Source organism: Zosterops lateralis, assembly GCF_965231275.1.
Source record: "Zosterops lateralis genome assembly, chromosome: Z".
NCBI lineage: Eukaryota > Metazoa > Chordata > Aves > Passeriformes > Zosteropidae > Zosterops > Zosterops lateralis.
This window is the reverse complement of record NC_139800.1, coordinates 33,258,772-33,280,867: the sequence shown is the minus strand read 5'-3', so window position 1 is coordinate 33,280,867 and position 22,096 is coordinate 33,258,772. Positions and strand designations below refer to the sequence as shown.

Genomic DNA, 22,096 nt, shown 5'->3' with positions numbered 1-22,096 from the left:
AGACACAAAACTATTACAGTTATTGTTTTACCTAATAAGAGATTGCATCTCCCCTGTAATAATTACCTTAATAGTAGTATGTTTTTAAATCCTGCCTGTTTACTACTGTTCTTGGCCTTGCTACCCAAAGATTCTCTCTTGACTTCTTCAGCACCCTATTCATCGTTTATACTTGTTGCTTATATTGTTGCTTATATTTTCAGGTTTTTATCTATAATCCATTTTCCACTTTGTTTACGTTGCCTTTTATTTCTAAATATTTTGCTCTCTTTCCTACCAAAATTAAATAGATATTTATAAGGAGCTACCATCTAATTATGCAAAAGTGGTTTTTAGGTTACTTAACAAACTGTTACAGTCCATAATTTCTATTCTTATTTCCTGCTAGGCTGTATCTTCCTCACAACAGCTTTGGGCAAATGAACTGCTCTGAATTAACCTATTTCAGGTACCCAATTGATTCCCACTGAAAGTCATTCAGCACATAATACCTGATTCCTATCCCACACTCCAACAAAAATAAATCCAATAATTACTTACAACGTACTGGATACAGCAACCTTGGTTTACAAGTATTCCTTTCAGCATTTTTAAAAACTATCACTAGATTCTACAATATAATGATTTTAGCTTATTGTGTAAGTGTCCTAAGTTTGGGTGTCTGCAGCAATGCAACATTTTATTATATTCCACTACAAATATCTGCTCAATTAGTAAGTCATCATATCCTCTAATGTGATCCACTGGTGTATATTGGATTTCTACCAGAATCCTCTTCCCTAAGTTTTGTAACTTATTATCTTGATCCAAATAGATCCAGGATCCTGTGATTCTGTGTTATCGATAATTTTAAAAGCAAGTAACTGTGCCTACTATAAAAACACACTATTCTCTGAAGTTCTCCTGTTCTCCAATTTATAGCTGTAACTTGCAACAACTTAACTAGCAACTCTGAAATAATTCAATTGTTTTATGTTAAGAAAGAACTATATAGTGTCACAAGAGACATGGAAAGGGTAGAAAAAGGAGCTGCATTTAATTTAAGAATTAGGAGAAAATTACACTTGCACTCAGAAAAAAAAGTAAAGCTTATGAAGTGATCAGAATAGCAGATGAAGACTAAAGGGTCATATAATTTTGTTGACCTGTTTAAGTGATATGTATAGGTTAAACTTGATCTCTATATAGAAAAAAATATTCTAAATACTGGGACTTGAGTGAGAATCAAGGTCAGAGGACAAAAGCCTGACAGCTGTCTGGAAGAAAAGAAACTAGGCAGACCAGACTTCAAAAGAAGAGCTGTACTCTTCAAGAGGAAGAAGTACTGCTATATATTACAGTAAGTATTATCACAATACCTCGTTGTAACATCAGATACACAAGAGATGTTTGAACAGGATTTACTTGATATGCCGCACAATTCCACTGAAATGCCAAGGATTTTACTTTTTAACAGTAGTACATTGTTAATAAACTCTGATTTTAGCACTCAACTAAACAAAGTAGTTTATTTATAGATACTATCTTTGTTTTCAAAAAATTGTTCTGCAGAGGAACAGCAGTCAGCAAAACTATCACTTAAATATGCATGCATATTCTTTCTATCCAGGCAAGAAACCATGTTGTTACTGTTGTTATATTATTATTATTATTTCTTTTTTTTTTCCACATCTAGTGCAACCATGCAAGTGCTAATGAATATTCATGGTAATTAACAATGAAGCTGTCATCTCATTCAACAATGAATGAAGTTGTAATAGTTGCTAATAGGTGATTCTGCTCACTGCATTTACTTTTGAGAACAGAAGATATTTTACTTTCTCATTTCCTAATTTTTGAAAAACTTTTCACTATGAAAATATGTACAATATTGATAGTATGATTTGTTTATCTCCCTATTTCTGTAACTGTTACTCTCACTTTATTCGGGGAAGATATTCCAAAACTCATAGCAGTCTGAATGGAAACTGAATTGCTTCTCTCCTATGTCATCAATGACATAGGAGTACTTAATTAAAAATAATAGATAATATATTTGACGAATTCAGGATTTTTCATATTTAGCCAAAAATAAGCATGCAGCTGTGGAAAGAACACCTATGTCTTCCTCTTAGAGTAAGCATTCAGTATTAGAAAAAAGCACATTTTCTCTCATCAAAATTTTCTCTCATGAAAATAAGGCAGCATATTTCTGAACTAATGGGCATAGTGATCAGTTTTATACCTCTTTTTCAACAGTTATATCAAAAGGCAAACAGAAAATATCAATCACTTTAATATTAAACTTTTTTAAAAATCTAGTTTCTAAATAACAGCCACTTTTTCATGAAAACCAATCATTATTTTCACCTTAGATAAGTTAGGTCATGAATTACTCAAATTTAGGATTCTAAAGCATATTCAACATTATTCAGTCTTTTTTCATAAGCAAATTTATATGAACTTAGCAACTGAACTGAACATGGGATGATTTAAGGCAAATAGTAAAGGTCTGAATACTGCTACGTCGAGTGACTTTTCATCTGATGAAGACACAAAGAAGATGTAAAGCATAAGTATTTAAGACACTAAATTTCAATCCAGAGTTGAAGGTTATTCTTGAAGGGATAACTATATATGCTGTCTTTTTCCAGTGCACCAAAAATACCATTACTCTTTACTCTGAATGCTTCAGCCTTGCTCAAACATATCTGAAGGCAGCTCACTTCTACAGAAATCCAAGAGCAGTAGAGAAGCAGCTGTTTCATGGGCTAATAAGCAATAGCCTTCTTTAAAAGTTGGTATATAGCAGTTATATGCTACATTAATAAAATCACAAAATATTCTGTGTTGGAAGAGACCTGCAGGGATCGTCAAAGTCCTACCCCTGGCCCTGCTTAGCATCACCCCCAAGTGTCACACCATGTGCCTGAGAGCATCGTTCGAATCTTTCCTGAACTCTGTCAGGTTGGCGCTGTGACCACTTCCCTTGAAGGAATATAAGGAAACAATATTCTACATACTACTCCTAAAACTGCTTTCAATTTTGCAACATAGAGGCTTCCTTATATAGTATTTCTAAAACAGGAAGCATGTGCATATGGAAGATGCGGTAATTCACAGTAATTAATAGATATTAATTATTATATTAAATGTGTTGGGAATTTATTTGCTGCAAAAGTAATCTGATACACAACTAAGCACTTTCTTTTGGGACCAATTATATGGCAGCCATATATAAAAAGATGGCAAATAACAGTTATGGAAGTCTTTGAAAGTCTGGGAGAGAGGCAGTGATTCTTTCTCCTCATTCAGACCCGATGCCATAACACTGCAGCAACTACAACCCTTGCCCTGGAACAGCAAATGCATTAAAGCCTTGCTTAATCCTTTACATTTTGCTTTCAATCAAAAATACCTTTATTCAGGTGAACCCTCAAAAGAAGAGCAACATTCAAACCTTAACAAACATCTTGAACTCTTCTACTTTGTCACTGGTGAGCAGCAGCTCCTTCTGTAGAGTTTCCAAAGCCTGTTTAGCCAAGCCACGTAGTTGTTGAGATGCAGCAGTTTCAAGTTTAGTCATATCACATTCAGTTTCAATTTCGCTCTCTAGTTTAGCAAACTTGAGATCCTGAAACACATCCAAACACAGAGACACATCCAAACACAGAGACACAGCAGTGCTATGAAAAGAGCTGATTGGGAGGGGGGGTGTGTGTGTGTGTGTGTGTGATAGATTACAAACAAAAGAATGAACAAACCAACCTCCCACACCATAGCTGACATTACAGAATATTTCATTTCCAACATATAGTATATAACTTCATGGCAAAAAGTAATTTCATTTTCAGTCATTATGCCTATGTTTCAATATCTCAATTTCAGAAGTGTGAATGAATTACATCAGAGAAACAGATTACTATTATTCTGCTATTTTCTCCCTTTCTGTAATGAAAGTTTAAGCTGATGATCTTGCAACTTTTCAATTGAAAGTAAGATATGAAAAAGTTCCACAGTGGAGCCATCAAAACTCTAATTATACCTTTTTTCTCCAAATCATCTTTAGTTTTGTGATACATCTGCTCATACCAAGACTTCTCTTTCATAGCTACACTAAATCTTGTTTCCTTGAGTCAACAGAAACTTTTTCGTCTTTAGCCAGTGCCTTCACCTGAAATAATGAAAGGCCAGAGGCACTGATTATCAACATATATAACTTCAAAATTATAACAAAGCATCATCTATAACACATAAAAATATGTAACTATATAAATATTTTTACTGAGGTATCTTTTTCTGAAATTGCAGAGTTTAAAAAATCTATACTGTTGATCTAGTAGAGATCAGTTCACATACATAAAGTCTTGACTTGCATAAAACATAAAGAAGAGCTCTTCATTTGCAGAGTTCTTTGTACATATATATTAAAGACTTACAGTAATTGCAAAAGGGAGTAAACTACAACTTCCACTAATTTCTTTTGTCAGAGATAAAAACATAAATTCAAACTCAGCTGGGAAAATAACTGTCTATATGTTAATAGTCTGTAAAACTTCTTAGATAATGATTATCCAATGCAAACACTAATTGGGAGTAAAATGAAAAAAAACAATGTTCCTAAAAATCTTTCAGCTTTCCTATAGTGCTAATCACAAAGTTTTTCTGACAATATCGAGTAACAGGGAATTTCTTCAATATTTTGCTGAAGACAATGTAAAATTTATCAACCAGATTTTCCACATGGAATAATCAAAATAATGCATGGAATACGATCCTCTGGAAATGAAGTGCTTAAAATACTTAAGGTACAACACTAAAGCACATCATTCCGTGCTAAATCTTTTATCTGAACCAAACCCAGAAATTTTTCTCATATCACACCTTAGCTCTCTTGCTTACTTATGTTCTCATTTTCTGGCTGAGGATTTCTTAATGACATCTTATCTTTAGCACAGAGGGTTATACAGTAGCTCTCTTCGGAGCTGAAAATGCTGTATAACCAGAAGCAGGAATAGTGCTTGTGACATTCAGCAAGCACTTGCATTCTAGGTAAGCAAAAGCAAACTGGCAGATGGTTTATTTCTATTTTGGTGTCATAAGCTGCATAACCTGACAGACAACCAAACATCATGATCTTTTTCTGGCATTGAAGACCTAAGTGCAATGTATCAGTTGGACAGCAGAAATATGCTAAACCATATACAAGTTTTCTTACCTTCAGTGAAATCATCCTAAAATTTTGCAGGAGAAAATAATTTGCTATATAAGTCAAGCACAGTTAGAATTACTTTAAGCTAAGAACTCTGAATCATTCATAATACTGCAGTAGAAAATAGATTAACATATTAAAGCATTTAACTACTATAGCCAGGAGAGATGCATGGACTTCATTAGCATATGTCATGTAAAATCACCCTTACTTCAGGTCTACTATATTTTATGAACTTACAGTGCATAAAACTAAATCCCACTACTTACAGCATATCCTCACAACTGTGTGTTCTGAATACTTTATTATTTAATTACACCTATAACTAAGATAAATTAAATTACACTGAATCCATTCAAGCTATCACCATACACTGATTTCAGACAAATTATAGTGGAGGGAATTACACCCTTCAATTAACTGTATGTTCTTTGCTTTAAGCAATATATTGATTCAATATGTATAGTGTCTTGAAATAACTTCTGTAAATGCACTAGCTTCTGTTTTTCCAAACACTAGGAATAGCAAGAAAGAAGTACCTTTCTGTCAAGACTTTCCAATGTTTCATTTGAGGTTTTTCCCATTTTCTTGATTTCCTTTTAGACAAGATTTAAGTCTTCTATCAAGTGTCTTTTCATAGTGAGGTCCCTTTCCAACTGAGAAATTCTGCACGGGAAGAAGTTGGACTGCATATCACTGCTGGAATATTTGGTTAATATCTAACTAAAAGGTATAAAGGCAGTAGACAATCTATCATGCCTGTAGCTTTACAATACTTTCAAAAATGAAAGCTGACGCAGTTCTTGCAATTTACCTGGTTCTCAAGTACTAAACCCAGTTTCAATCTCTTATTAAACCGACCTTTTCCTAAATATGCAATATATTTGTGATTTGATTTTTACTTGTCTGAACTGAAATCACAATAATTCTTTATTATCCAAAAAAGAGAAAAGAAACTTGCTGAGCCCACAAAATTCAAATAATTAAATTCCTTTGATGTCTGAAACAATCATTCAAACACTATTTTTTGCAAAATTATTTTCAAAAGAAAGTTAAATTGGGAAGCCTCTTTTCATCCAACTAAGTAATACAGGGAAATAGTTGAAAAAACTCTATCCTTGTGTGTAAGATGAGATAAAATGCAAAACCTAAAAATAACATCAGCTTCTGTCAGAAACATCTCATAAGACCCTCAAAACTCTCATGCAGTAAAAAGTAGTATTTGTTCAATGAAAAAATTATGCCTTACATAATGCTTCCACTATACAACACAAATTATTAATTTAAATATAAACATAAGCAATGCCTAACATATCTGGATAGATATTGAGATATCTGGATTTTTTCTCAATGAAAGCAAAATGAATGGTAGTATGTTCAGGAATACAACACAGTTAATACAATGTCAATATCATATTTTAAAAATCCCCAGGAATACAGTGCATCTAAAAATTTCTTTCATCTATTTCACCTTTATACTCGTACTGTTATTTCGGTCATTATACCTTACAGCTTATGAAAAAACAGTATCTATTTTATAAAGAAAGCATGTTATCCAATAACTATTTTAAATTTAAAATCTTATGGTGGAAAAATTTACTTTGAAACAGAAAATAAATGATCTACAATTTAACTATTTTTAGGGCTCTCTATTTTTCAAATGAACTATTTTCAGATAGTAAAAAATATAAGTAAACCGCATTCTTTCTTCAAATAAAAAAATCAGAAGGGTTAGAGGAGTTAGCCTATTGGGCAGACAAGAAATTCAGATACACTAATAGCTTTTTTATAGTTGATATAGTAATATAATTGAAGAACACTATTATATCAGTTACAGCAGGTAGAATAAAAAATATCAGTTGCATAGTTGACAATTTTTCAATTTCAAAATGAATAGCAGAGCTAAATCAATTCAAATAGAAACAAACACCACTGTCCTTTTGAACTTTTTTACGAATATAAGACTAGCTATTTAATCTTATTTAAGCATCTGAACCTTGACACGTCTCTTAGCCCCTAGGCAAAGAATTACTGAATTTGAAAGACTGTGTTTAACAGTGCTGAGGAATTCATTTCGACTTACATCAAGGATAAAGTGGTCTACTCTAGAATCTGAGTTCTGACTTAAGGTATTCTTACTGCCATACAGATATTGTAGCTGCCTTATCACTCATCAGTTTAAGAAATCCGAAATTTAAGCATAAACTCCTCCAGTTTCAAAAAAAAAACCCTATAACACTGTGCAAGACTGCAATTAAAAGAAACAAAACAAAACCCCAAAAAACAAAAAACCCCGTGGTTCTCCTAAGAATCTAAGAGGCAGTTGACGTTGTGGCAATTTTACAGTTGCCACTGGGTGGCACCAGACACAATGGATAGAAGAGGGACCATACCTCGCTTCTAGTTCCCGAATCCATTCTTTTTCCTCGACTTGTTTTCTTAGTGACTTAATGGTGGTCGATTGCTTACTGATCTCAGTGTTCGGATTCTATATTGAAAAATATTAAAATATAAAAAAAGAAGACTGAATGTGGTCATAGTCAACAGTAAATTTTGAAAAAAAAATCTGAGAAAACTTCCATCTATTTTATGACGGTTCTTAGAAAGTAACTGGTACAAAATAAGTGTTCTTACTTTCTAGAAACACTTAAGTAGATGTACATTCCTTGGAAAATATGATGAAAATCAGTACTTTTCCATTGTTCTAATAATGTATGGTTAATAGATGTTCCCTGGGACATTTGCAAGCATCACTCAGGACTGCATTTTCTCTTGCATAGCACAGTTAGAATAAAACGCAACAGAAGAGAAGTCAAACTGGATCTTCATTTGAATTATATCTTTGAATGGTATAGTTCTACAGCACAAGGAGTCTATGTCTATACAGAAATAATGCTCAATAATTCCTTTCATCTTGAGCATTAGAAAATATAAGATGATTTACAGGAGTAGTTGTTCTTATGTCTCCTGAAATTCAAAGCACAAAACAAAGACATTTCCATTTGTCTGTACTAATACAAATTCTACATTCCAGTAACAACCAGGTATGATCGTAATTTTCAGACACATGTCATTCCAGTGAAGGACAATTATATACTTGTTAGCTATTACATAATAATAATAAAAAAGTGCCTCTATTCCTCCAGGCAATTACACATATTATCTACCCAAGATCTAAATTCAGAACAACTGAATCAGCCAATGAAAAAAAAAATTACATTTAAGTAGCCATCTTAGCAGTCTGAGTATATGTATTGAATGCCACTGCTGAAATAGCAGCTCAAACACACCACATAGAGATATTGCAGAACTCCAAAAGGGGTTGCCAAAAGATACATGTTAAGCATATGCACAAAATATATATGTGCCTATATGTATACAGATTTAGCCACTGTACTACAGCTTTTTATTCACTACGTATAAATAATAAGCAAACAGATCAGACATGCTGTAAACAATGATACTTCAGGAGAATTTCTCTGCTCAGTGCAGACTTGTAATGCCTATTAACATTAATGGAATATTGTGCATAACTCTGTGCACCTCAAGAGGAGTATATATTCTTGTGTGCATATTTAGATATAAAATATTGTTCTTAATAACTTGTCTAGTCTATTTACTATTATTATAATGAGAGGTATAACCAGAAAATTGTTAAAATTATATATGCTAGCAGAATATTCCTGAGTTTCCTGAGACCTGTTTGTAGAGCTTGAGTTCTATTAGTATAAAGCATGGCACCCAGACACATGGTTTACACACCAGACATGAACTTGAGTACTTAGGTAGGCCTCTGCACATGTTCAGGGGCAAAGACATGCTTACAGTATTTCGTTTCCAAACTCACCACCCACACTTGACACATTTCCTACTATTGGAAAGATACATAGTCATTACATACAATGTAAACAAGCGCTGCAAAGACAGTGTTAAGGAAAAGAAAATTAACTAATGAGGCCAGGTATTTGGACATTTTGAGCTATAAAGAAAGCTTCTGCTGCTTAGACATTCACATGTTCAGGAGAGTAACTATGTGTCTCATTTTTAAGTCACGTAGAGAGTCTGGAACAATAATTGAAAACCCTTTGCCAAATTCTTCTGCTAAAAAAATGACTTACAGGACTTAAATTAGACTTAAATAAAGTTAAGATTTTTAGAAACTTGATTTAAGTAGATTTTGAGGTCCTTATATTCAAAACTCTCATCCAATTCAGAAACCAGTGAATTTACTCTACTACTTAGCATTTGGGGTCACAGACTATCTCCATCCTAAATATAGTTTTGCATACATGATTTATTTTCTCATTAAAAATTTAATGTATCTTCAAAAAAGAATTAAAAGTCATGCTAGTATTTTGATATCACATGTATATTTGCTTGCTAAATATTTCCTCTGCTGCAGAAACAAAAAACTTTGATTTTCCAGCAATTTGTTTTGCTGTTCATATTTGGCAGACAAATAGAGTAGGCTTCTAGCATGGGTGTTACTCTTAGGCTATTTGAAAAAATAAATCCCCATTTTTTATTTTTCCTACTTGCATAGATCAGTTGACTGCTAGGTTTCTGGATAATGAAGATACTCATCTAAAAGGTACAACCCTAATTAACAGAAATGACCACTTACCAGCAACAGAAGCAGATTAGTCAATCTCAAACTTAAAAACAATACTCAAGAAGACAGTGTGTATGGTTTAAAGACCTCTTTCTCATAATTAAACTAGATCAATTAATGTGCCTTTTCATGGCTACTCCCTACTGGCCTCGTCTCTTTATCAATGTGACCTACCTTTACTAATCCCTGATTTTAGATGTTAGGCATCCAGTGTGCAATAGCCATGATCTGTAATACCATGATTACCATCAACAGCTAAGAGGTCTGAGCATTACCCACATCTCATGCGCTAGCACAGCTAATCCATCATTTAGAGTCAGCTGTGTTGACCATGTAACACAGCCTTTTCTTCTAGCTGATCCTTTGGCAGACTTCTTGCTACTGTGGGGTTTCTTCTAGCAGTACGAAGCTGTACCATTTTGACCTTTTCTCTTTCCTCTACTGTTTAACAGAAAACAATAGGAAAAAAACAACTTGAAGACATACTGTTGCAAATATATTTCCTCCAGTGAGAAGTAATATGTTTGAGCCAGGCCACTTGCTGAGAAAGATTTCAGAACATAGTCCAGTCTCTATATCACTCACATACAACAAAATTACCCAAGACTGAAACATGAAATCATCAACCAGTCCGTATTTTCCTACCAGCTAATCTAGAAAAATACAAATTTTAAAAAAAGTCTCTCTGAAGACAATACTGACACACACATAAAACAGCTGCCCCATTAGTTCAAATTCTTTGCTCCACTTTCACAGACGGCTATTGCTTTCCCCCTTCTTAAAGGAGGAAAGGAACCAACTGAATTCTCATCAAACTAATTCTACAGCACCTTCCAAAAAGATGTACTTAATCATTGTTCAAAAACCCAGCAAGGCACCTTGTCTGGCCTATTTGATCTGCAGAAATTGTTTTAGAGCTTTTAGTTCTGTCTATGACTACACTTCTACTTACCATCAAAGGCAGCCTAACACCTAAGCCGCTAATCATTGGCTAACATTTGCAAATGACAGGCATATGGGAGTATATGTATGTCTGCTTGACCCAGTTATGAACTACTGCTCATATGAATTATCCTCAGCACTAGATAATCTGTTCTGTCACCTTTAGTTTGCACTGCAGCTGTTTCATCTCTAAATCAATGTTTTTTGAAGAAGGTGGTGTGGCTTCACTCTTGCCAGTAGTTTGAGACAGATGTTCTCTCAACTTTAATTTTCCTTGTAAATTTTCCTTCTCCTGTTGCCACTTGGCCAGGTTGGAGGTCAACACCTGTTTTATAAAGAGAATAAACAATTACAATATCATCCCAAAAATATTTCTGCTTGATCATGAGATGCTTCTCCAGTTCAGCACTCACGAGGAGCGAAATAGTATATTTTACCCGTAATGACATTGCATAGCTGTTGGTTGAATTCTTTAGTACAGGCAAAGATCAAATCTGGCAGAAAAAAGTAATCTACTACCACTGAAAACAAGCAATTACTTTAAGGCAAAATAATTCAATTTTGACTGAATATGTTGCCATTTTAACCACTACAAACAAAAAATTATCGTACAAAACTGTAACAGCAGTTACTATTGAAACACGTTTACCTAGAGCCTCTCTGGAATTCAGCAATTATTTCTACACAGAACATGAAGAAATACAATAGTATCTCAGACATCAGTGTGACTAAGGGTAGTTAAATGTCAAATCTGTTATACTGGTGACCATTGTAAGCTCTCTTGAATTGCTATGTTGAAAACTGCTATAAAGCATACACCCTTCCCTTGGCTTTTGTTTTGATATTTGTAGGGCTTGTAGAGGTTAAAACAAAGTGGACCAGCTGCACTAAACATATCCTGGTTGGCTGGTCTTTACCTATGTGTTATTTCATCCCTTTCAACATATGCACCATAGCCAGAGAACCACACATTCCATAACCTTGACTCTTGGGCTGAAGTACTTAAGTGGTAAAAGACAAGCTGGAGCAGGACAGGATAACAGATGTTAGTTGTTTATTCCACTGGGTAGGTCTTACCACCCTTTACTGCAGCCAAAATGCTTCTCACTTAGCAACATAAATGCTAAGTCCAATTAGCAGACGAACCTTGTTAGGGATTTAGTTCAAATAAATATCATGCAAACCAACTCTCAGTCTTGTTGCACTTGACTGACAACCAAAAAGACTTATTCAATCTTTGTACCAATATATTTCACATTACTCCTTACAGAAGTAATGTTTTAAATAATTGCTTTAATTTAAATAATATTGAATACTCTTCTGCAAAACAGGGAACAGAAATAATCTCCACACCAGTGATTAACTTTCACAAAACTGTAGTCAGCCAAAAGCCAACAATGGCTTAACAGCTCTCTGCTCCTTAAAAGGGTTGTTAATATTCTACCTTATTATTCCAAGTAAGATTGTAATACAGTAGCTTAACATAAGAAATAATTGTAAAAAATTGTACTGAAACATCTCGAAATGCAAAATCACCCTTACTTTGTGAAGAATCCTGATCAGAAGCAAGAGAAGATACATGACAGCTTGAAATAACTAAATGCGTGCCTAATTATATGCTGATGCGGAACGAAATGCCCAACCAAAAATCAAACAAACAAACACACCACCCCCTCAAACCCAACAAAACATTAAAAAAAAAAAAAAAAAAAAAAAAAAAAAAAAACACCAAAAAGAAAGAAAAAAAAAATAAACCAAAAACAAAAACAAAACAACAAAAAAAAACCACACAAAGAAAAGTGAAGGTTAAGTATTCTATTTCAAAGCAGTTGATTATTTAACTTACAAATTAGATTTTATACAGCTTGATGTCATTTAAAAAAATCATATATATGTGTTTATAAAAACATACACTCCCATGACAATAATCTGAAGACTACATATATACAGATAAAAGAGAGTCACATTTATTCCCAATATGAATAAGAAAAGAATGTCTGTATATTTTGCATTGGCCTAAGAAAATATTTTGGGTACAAGGAAAATTCATCTGGTATTTAAAGTTAAAACTCTAACTGTTTTTAATTCATATTCATCAAGTGCACTTATTGAAGTCAGTGGGCATTTTACATATGTATCTGAGGCAAGTACTGTTCTTAGTAATGGAGTTAATCTTTCCATTCCCTTATGTGTCTGCTGTCATTATTAAATGAGAGAGAGATACTGTATTTTCTTGTTGACTATCCCTTAATCGGATATATTCTTCTCATAATTACTACATTTCCAGAATAAAAAATAAAATGAGGACCACTTCAATAAGAAAAAACAGTAGTAGTACAGAAGGACATAATACAGAAAAATATGAGGATTATGTTAATTCGTCCAGTATAACCAATATTTCTACATGCAGAATTTAATGATTCAGTGTCTCTATAATAAATTATTCATAAAAAGAAAAGAAAAAAAATCATAGCTAGATCAATATCTAGCTATGTTAAAAATCAGAAATGCCCCCATATCTGTCCAAGATAGCTCATGACTCTCAGAAGTTTCTTAAGCTACTGCTTATAACAATATGCATCGTTTCTGAAACACCATGAATTGCACTGGCTACATTCTCAAAAATTATAGCAAATATATTCAAAAAGGTCTTCATGGGACAGGTACTAATGATGACAGTTGGTTACAGAAACTACTTAAGGAGGTAGAATAAAAGATTTTAAAATAAGAATCTACATAAATTCAGAAACAGCATAAGAACTACAGGGTTGAAGTGAAAGTAGCATATCATGTACCATAGCCCCAACTTGCAAAAGCAGACAGGCACACAATTGTAATCAGATATTTGACAGAAGTTGTCTCTTAATACTCCTGTAGATATTGTAAATGTACTACAGGACTGATAATTCTACTGCATTACTCTTCTATTTTTAATCCAGTTATGAGAAAATCCTATGTAAGTCCATGTGGGATGTAAAAAACAGCCCCACTGCCCTATCAGGATATTTATGCCTGAAAGATATTCCTTACACTTACTTAAGAAACAAGTTTATTACCCTGGCATTCTTCACCACTCTCTATATTTTAGGTCAAGTTTTTAATTATTTTTTCCTTTTTAGACACAACAAAAGTTTTGTGTGTGTGCTGCCATGCACACAAATCCTGAATGACAGAGTAAAAAGAAATTACTCCAGGGGAAGAGGTCACCAGGATGAAAGGTAGCAGAATCTTAAACATCAGATAGACCAGATGTTGGTAAAGGCAGCCTACTGCTGTTCCTCCATGATGTAGCGGCCTTTGTCTGCTGCACCTCCTCCAGAGTGTTTTTGGCTTAACAGATGTTTATAGGTTCAATATTTTAACATCCATCTATCATAATCTCCTTGCTCATGGGTACACCCATGACACTCTGTTCTGCTGTTCACAAACGAGTAAGTGATGAAACCTCAGTTTCTATGTAGTCAGTATAAAACTTGCAGTGACTCAGCAAGGCTTTTCACTACAAATCCTCAGGAAAACAGCTCAGGAAAACAGCTGTGAGGAAGGCCCAATGGGTTAACACAGGAAGTTTTTGGAATGGCCTATTGCTCCTTGGCATCACAATCACTCCATAAAGGGCTTTGAGTTCATTTTACAGAAGCCACTATTCTACTGCAACTGGCATGTATGAATATAACACTTCCATTGGAAGTAGCTGACATTGTACTGCTACTGAAGTCACACAATCCCACACATACATATTTACAAAATATATTATATAAAAAATTATAAAATAGGATGTAAATCAGGCATTCTTGACATACTTTTTAAGCAGTGACATAGTCTTATTTTACTACTTATTTTGTAAACTAAAGCTAATATACTGTGATGTGTAAAAATTCCATTTCCTGTGAAGCTTCCCACCCTAAAATCCTGGCAGATGAAAATACTGCTATGTCTGTAAAAGACCTGAATTTAACACTCTCATACTTCTTTTCTCTTAAGATACCTTGCTAAGGTAGGTAATAGAATACATTTGCTATATGCATAGCTCCTACACAAAGTTCTATTTAGAATTTAACACTACTTCTGTAATTGTTTTACATAGAACACTATTTTCTCACAGTTTCAGCTTGATCATGAAAAACATAAAAGAACTTTTCAAAGCATGCTTGCAGGCAGAGAGCTAGGTATTTATGATTTTACTCTCTCTCTCTCAAATACTATTATAACATAATGATAAACCTATTTACAGTATCCAAGACAAATTTATTTTGTCAATCCCACTAAACTTAACTCTTTTGCATCCTCTTGAATCAAAATCTTACTCTGCTTGATGGGTCATAGGGGAAAAAAAACCCAACAAATATTAATAAGGATGGTATGTAGATATCTGAAAATATATAAACCAGACAAAAAAGCTGTGGTGAATACTTAAGGTGATCATGTAGATAAAAGGCAAATAACTTCAAATTCTCGATCAAAGTTCTTTTAATCCAAGTGCTGTAAGTAGTTGATTACTTAGTATTCTAGACATGAAGACATATCAAATATCAAATGGAAGTATTTGGTGACTTTATATCCCATCCCTAAATTGAAACAAAGACCCCTCAAAAGCAAGACAAACTTCTAAAATGTGGAACTTATTTGTCATTTGTCTTTCTGAAATTTTAGTAAAATCTACTGAATCCTTTAGTTATATCTTTTTATCAGGCAACTGCATTTATCAGGAGCTGACTATTCCACAAAATGTCAAATAAATGAAGGTAATATAGAGGACTTTTTGCCAGTGCTTTAGCTAGTTGTTAGACTTCAGTAGCCTTTAGAGACCATTAAGTACCCTTTGGCTAATTGGCCAATGGTAGATTAATCCTCTTTTTATTCCACCAGCACTATTTTAACACCCTTTGCACTCTGTCAGTGTAGTATCTGAATGACAAAATAATATTGTGCATGAATAATAAGCAGAAAAGTTAAATTAACATTTCATGTTTCACATGCCATACCTATGTGTCAGGGAAAAGTACCCTCTTTTAAAGCCACTGACATTCAACTTTTTTAAACAATCTCGTGTTGACACCTTATTGAAGTGAATCTTCCTAATTACTGCTAATTGCCTATCAAGGAAAAAAAATCTTTCCTTGAAGTGCAGTTGTCTAGTACAGATGAACACAGCTCCAAAGTGCATAGTAAAGACAGGCATGACACTTGAGGTGTGCTACATTATTATGAGGTCATACTAAATATGGTTTGCAATGAACAAAGCAGCTTTTAAGGATGTTTAAGGTACTGAAAATGTCAATCTCTCATGAAGTGTTTAAATTAGTTCCCCAAAGAGAAATATAGACATTAACCAGTAGATAAGAGGTACATTTCTCATCTCAGGTATTTTAATAAAGAAAAAGACTTGTCCTATTGATAGTGGTAACACAATTGCAGTTCATCTGATTTATAACAGCAATATTTACATTGGAATTGTCCTTTCACGCATACAAATTACAAATTCAGCTGTTATTGGAAAAATATTTGTAATCACTAACAATGACTCCTAGACTCAAAGGTTTTGAGCGTCTTCTTAAATATGCACTAATACTGACCAATCATCATTTATAGAGGGCAATTTGCTGCATAACACTTCATAAACAAAGGTTTGCCTGAAATTTTAATTCAGGAACTTACAGTTAATCTACAGCTAAATTTATTCTACAACTTATAAAAGCCTAGCATTACAACATCCGGTTATAACAACCTATTAAATAATACAAAAAGAAAATCAGTGGAATCAGTCCAGACTGGTTCTTTATGAATTTTGGTTTGTTTTTCTCTTTTTGTAAATACTAATAGTATCACACAGATCAAGAGCAGAAAACATAACTATATTTTAGAGAAACTTACAACACTCATATAGAAATGAATTGGTGTAATATATTCTGGGCCCAATTCACCAAGAAATTAACTGCTTCTATAACAAGAGACAAGTCTGAGTACAGAACTGTGCATTGTGTAACCAATGATTCTTCAAATAAGTTATAGAAAATAAGAAAAAAACTTAGGAATAACATAAAATCATAATTTTTAAGATGATGAAACTGCTTCTGATATATGTCAACTCTATAATGATTACAGCGATTCAAAGATAAAGATTTTGTCCTGCAGTTATTCTATTTTAGCCTTCATTTTCTATCACTTTCATTTCATGCCTCCGTACAAGTAAACACGCTGTATCCCATGTCTAATTTCTGTACATATTAAGAACACTATCCTGCTTTCATACTAAAGCAGATGCTGCACTCCATCTGTCCTTGCAAATTTCAAGGGAATATAAGGACTATTAACTATTTATTTAACAGTAGTTATACAAGTAGTTTCATAATGATCAATTATATGATTACAACCATATGATTTAATTTTTGTTGTGATTGATTTTCCAATATGGAGACGTAAACTGACAAAATATACAGATGTGCAGAACACCATCTGCAAGTCCTTAATATTTCCACAGAAAAATTACAGAACTTGAAGAAATCAATATTTATAAAAAATAAAAATATTCATTATTCCAGTATATACTAAATTTGGACTTATTTGAAGTATTAATATCTGTCAGACACAACACAATACATTAAAATATTTCACTACAAATAAATTAAAAATGAAAATATAACTGGAGACATCTCATGACACTTTATCCTGTTTGAAAGTAACTGAGTATTATGGCCAGCCAGATGTGAAGAGGTGGCATAATCAAAAGCAATGTTTTCATGTTTATACCACTATTTAAATAAATGCTAATAAGTACTAGTATTTCAACACCTAGCAGACCTTTGCACATTAAGTTATGCTATATACAAGGAAAGACTTCCTGCTGATGCATAAAATTTGCCCTAAGATTTCCATGGCTTTATACTTACTAGGGAATTTTCAACGTAAGACATTGTATACATGTGATCTTTTGTAGTCAGGACCAGGTTTTACTGCATGATTTTTATTTTTATTTTCAGGACTACACAGTATTTATCTGATTTCCTCCAAACATGAGAGTTGGGGCAAACTCATAAAGCTTGAAATTTGAATTTTTTCATCTAGGGTCAGGGATAGTGCTTGCCATATTCTCCGTACTTAATCTTAACACATCTAAGCACTGCAAATGAACTGCTTGCATGAGAGCCAGTCAGGGAATTTCACAATCCCTACAACTCATTACAAATTTAACAGCAGCAATACTAAGTATTCATATGTTTCAGATAACACATACAAATATGCTGCACTAAAACTCATTGGGGGAAAAAATTAATAATGCTTCCATCTGTTTTCTGTATAACTCACATAAAATAGAGAGAAACCAAAATGAAAATGCTATTTTAAAGACGGTGTTTAAACTTTCTTTTGATTTACCCACTTAGTTCCAAAGCATACAGTTTTATATCTTTAGAAACTCAAGTTATTTTTAAGAGAATATATAACAAAAAAAGAAACAAAATAACTGAAAGAATGGTGAAATATTAATTTAACCTCTCCTCATTTCCATGTGTTTTAGAGAGTGAACCATTTTCTACTGAAATGTTTCTGCATTACCAATGTAAGTGGGCAGGAAATCTGTGCTTGTAAGGAAAGCTGTTCCATCTCCCATATTACTCTTTATATATTATTTTCTTTGGCTCAAATTTCAGATTTTCAACTGTTAAAGACTCTTCCAACCTACTTTGAGTGATGTAATTACTTCAGAATAAAAATTACTAAAATGTATGTAGGCTATAGGTATTCTCAGAAATTGATTCCAATATTTAAGGAACAAAATTAATAAAGATAACTCTATGCTTAGTTTTGTTCAATTATTTAAGTACCTTATTTTCAGCCACTTCAGTATTAATAAAAGCAGAAAAAATGTCCTCATATGGTCTTCTCATTTTTTTTAATGCAGACAGCTGTATAAAAGCAAAACATTTTAAATGTAAACTGTATTAACAAACTTAGGTAATGGAAAAGTTCTATGTTCTCATAGAGAATGAGAAACATTAGCAACAAAGAATTGTAGGGGAAAAACTGTTAAGTACCTGGAAGGAATTTTTCTAATCACACAAAAGTGATATTAAACAAATATTTATTTATTATTTACATTTCTATAAAAGAAAACAAAGACATTGCTAACCACTTCTGAGAGGTATGAGAAAGCTGATGATAGACATCGTGGGGAGGATGCAAAGACAGGAATATTTTTCAAAATAATGAACTGCACTTAAAAATTACCACTAAAATGTACTTCATATAAATTAAATTGGTATTACATCCCTGGATTCTTGTAAATGAACCCCCACAGTCTTATCTTTAATTTGTAATTTATGTTATCGTAAGAACCCTTGCTAAAACTACAGGCATAAATGAACAGTTTAGGGTAAAATACTGTTTAAATTACTATATTATTTATATACTATTTATACCTATTTAATATCTGAAGAGATCATCACAAGAAAAATCATCACGTTTTCAGTCTAATGTATAAAGTGAAATATACTTCATCACGATTATCATCAATATTACGACTCACTTGAGCAATTTATTATTTTCACATACATGAACAGTTTCAGGACATCACTGCAATTCTAAATCCCAGCTGGAATGAGACCTACAGCTGCTGAGTAGTTCCCTCATTCTCTTCTACTGGTTTTACCAAGATAAGGGTATAGACACAATCACTCACTTTGTGCGCACAATACCCTAAAGACCACATGAAGATATTTCAATCCAAAAATAAAGAGAACACTGTGTGCCCTGTTCAGCCACCAAAGGGTAGATGCTTTCCCAGTGTCTGTGAATCTTGTGCACATCTGAGATGTGCAGTGGCAATGATTAGTCACACACTCTCCAGTACTGAGAATGGAACTGAAGATCTTGGTACATCAGGTAGCAAGAACAGAATGGAGTGATGCAAAGTAAACCTGAGCATGATAAGCCTTGGGATCAGTCCATGACTATCTCATTAATTCCCAATTAAACCTTAGGAGAGCAAATCAGACCATGAAAAACATTAGTAAGAAAGCATAAATATTCTTCTACCTCCTCTAGCAGTTATGGAGTCCATGGGGTTCAGGCACTTCAGGCAAACCAGCATCTTGTCAAAACTAAAAAATTCCCCTTGGATTACAAGGATAGTAAGAGTGTCTGACTTTGGCAGGGATTCCATAGAATCCCAGGAACCAGCACTCATTCTGTGCAACTCTGAGGAGTCTAAGACAGAAAATAATTAAATAATTAAGACAACCCCAAAGAGGAAAAGCTATCTATCTATCTATCTATCTATCTATCTATCTATCTATCTATCTATCTATCTATCTTTATAAGGAATCTCAGGTGGAGTTCCCTTGTCTCAGAAGTGTTTTAGTTGTAACAGTCACTTTTTTATCATTGTAGAAGATGTCTTACTTCTTCACTCCCATTCCTTTAAGCCTAGAAAGACCAAACCCCCCCCTCCAAAAAAACACCAAAAAAAAAAAAACCAAAAAAAAAAACCACAAAAAACAAACAAACAAAAAACAACCCCAAACACCACACCAAAAAACCAAACAAACGAAAAATCCCAAAAAATGTCACCAAAAAAACTTTAAGAAGGTTTATACATCATCCTTGGTAAAGTGGTAAGAATGGCTTGTACTCCTGGCTATGGATGTTTTGAAGTTTCTTCCTGTAGTGCAAGGGAGTAGCCAGGACAACAGAGCACCAACATTAACTTTGAACACATCAGCTTAAACAGGGGATTGTGGGAATGAGAAAATTGGAGTAAGATGGAAGCTCTAACAAAAATGCCAATTCCTTTCATGCAATATAATCTAGACACAGAAATCTCACCATGTGACAGGAAAGATAATAGGGTCAAACTAGAAACTGGTGCTTTGCAGACCTGTAAGTGCAGAAATGGTGAAGATGAAAATTCCTCTTCTGAAACCCAGGAGAGTCCATAAGAACTCTTGTTTTTGAAGGACGAGATGTGAGAGCTGTTATTGTCTCCCTTCCTGACCACTGATAAATGTTACTAGAAACCAAAGAGTAATAAAATGCATGGTGCAAAAGGAGGACTTGGAGTCCAAGGAATAAGAGTTTTCAAGGACTAGCTTCTATATCTATTGTTAGAATTCTTTATTAGGGTATCTTGCCTGTGCTAGCTATCTTTAAAAAGACAAAAAAACCCCAAACAAACAAAAAAACCAAACAAACAAAAAAAAAACAACCCAAAAAACCCCTTCCATTTGAGAATGAGGACAAAAAAATTTAATTGCAAAATAAGAAAGAATACATTAAGATGTCAAGAATACATTAAACACAGCACATATACCTAACAGTATGGGTGTCGCCGTGCACCTGCCCTCAGTGGCTAGCCCAAAGCGCACGTACAACAGCAGCAGCCACAACTTCGGGTCCTCCACCTCGTCCTACGACCAATGCTGCGGCAATGGAGCCAAGGCGAATAAAGGGAAGGACTCTCACGGAGTAGGGGAAGGAACTGTTTATTCCTGGCCCGGGTCCTCCGAAGAGAGCCCCGAGCAAACCTAAGCACCGGCATAAGTACAGAATTCTCAGGGGGTGGAGAGAGCATGAGCAGACCAATGGGATGGAACCAGGGAGTGGCACAGGGATGGGGTGATCCACTTAGGGGCAACCAGGGAAAAGGCGGGAAGGAACCCAGCCAATCCCCAGGTTCAGGCCTCAGGGAGATTGACATGGGGGGGGTAGGGGTGATGGACAGGGCTGGTGGCGGGAAGGGACAGCCAATCAGTGGCTGTCTCCAGGGCAGGCAGGGAGAGGGTTACATAATTTTTGGGGTAAACAACAAAATGGAGTCCAAGGAACAAGGCCAGGGGAGCCATCTTGGGAGTAACAAAACTGGGGTACAGAGAACTCCAACATACATAAAACATAAGCAAACACCCACATATGGGGAAATTATTTCTGAAATTTTTGGTTTAAATGCAGAGAAGATTCTCCTGGCAGCCATCTTCAGTGTCCTTAGAGAGAAAATGTGCATTACATATAAGAGGTCCTTCTTGAGAAATTCAAGAGAATCCATTCTCTTTAAAGAATATGGAAGCACAAACTAACCACGAATTTTAAATAGTCTTTTATCCATGGAAAGGTGGGAATTACACTCCTTCAGTCTTTACCATTAATCTGTTACTATTTTTTTAGGTTTCATTGGTTACAGACCTTCAATCTTTCCTCATTGTTGTTATGTTCAAAACTTACTAAAATTTTTGTTCCTTTCTTCCAATATGTGTTTTGTGTGTGGTACCAAACCAAGGTACAATATTACACAGAGTACCTTGACACTGCTTAGTAGAAAAGTCTTCTGTGAAATTTTCTGTAAAAAATAATGCCTGACA

At 34.1% G+C, this 22,096-nt stretch overlaps 1 protein-coding gene across 1 annotated transcript in view; it reads right to left on the bottom strand.

Moving 5' to 3' along the window:
* Positions 1–22,096, bottom strand: part of CNTLN (centlein) — a gene marked incomplete at both ends in the record, with an annotated part of 183,918 nt that overhangs the window by 23,628 nt on the left and 138,194 nt on the right. The window contains 8 exon segments of the mRNA XM_083883171.1: positions 3,440–3,613; positions 4,014–4,096; positions 4,099–4,153; positions 5,731–5,772; positions 5,774–5,800; positions 5,806–5,857; positions 7,585–7,679; positions 10,906–11,070. Coding sequence (XP_083739297.1) covers positions 3,440–3,613; positions 4,014–4,096; positions 4,099–4,153; positions 5,731–5,772; positions 5,774–5,800; positions 5,806–5,857; positions 7,585–7,679; positions 10,906–11,070 — 693 coding nt within the window.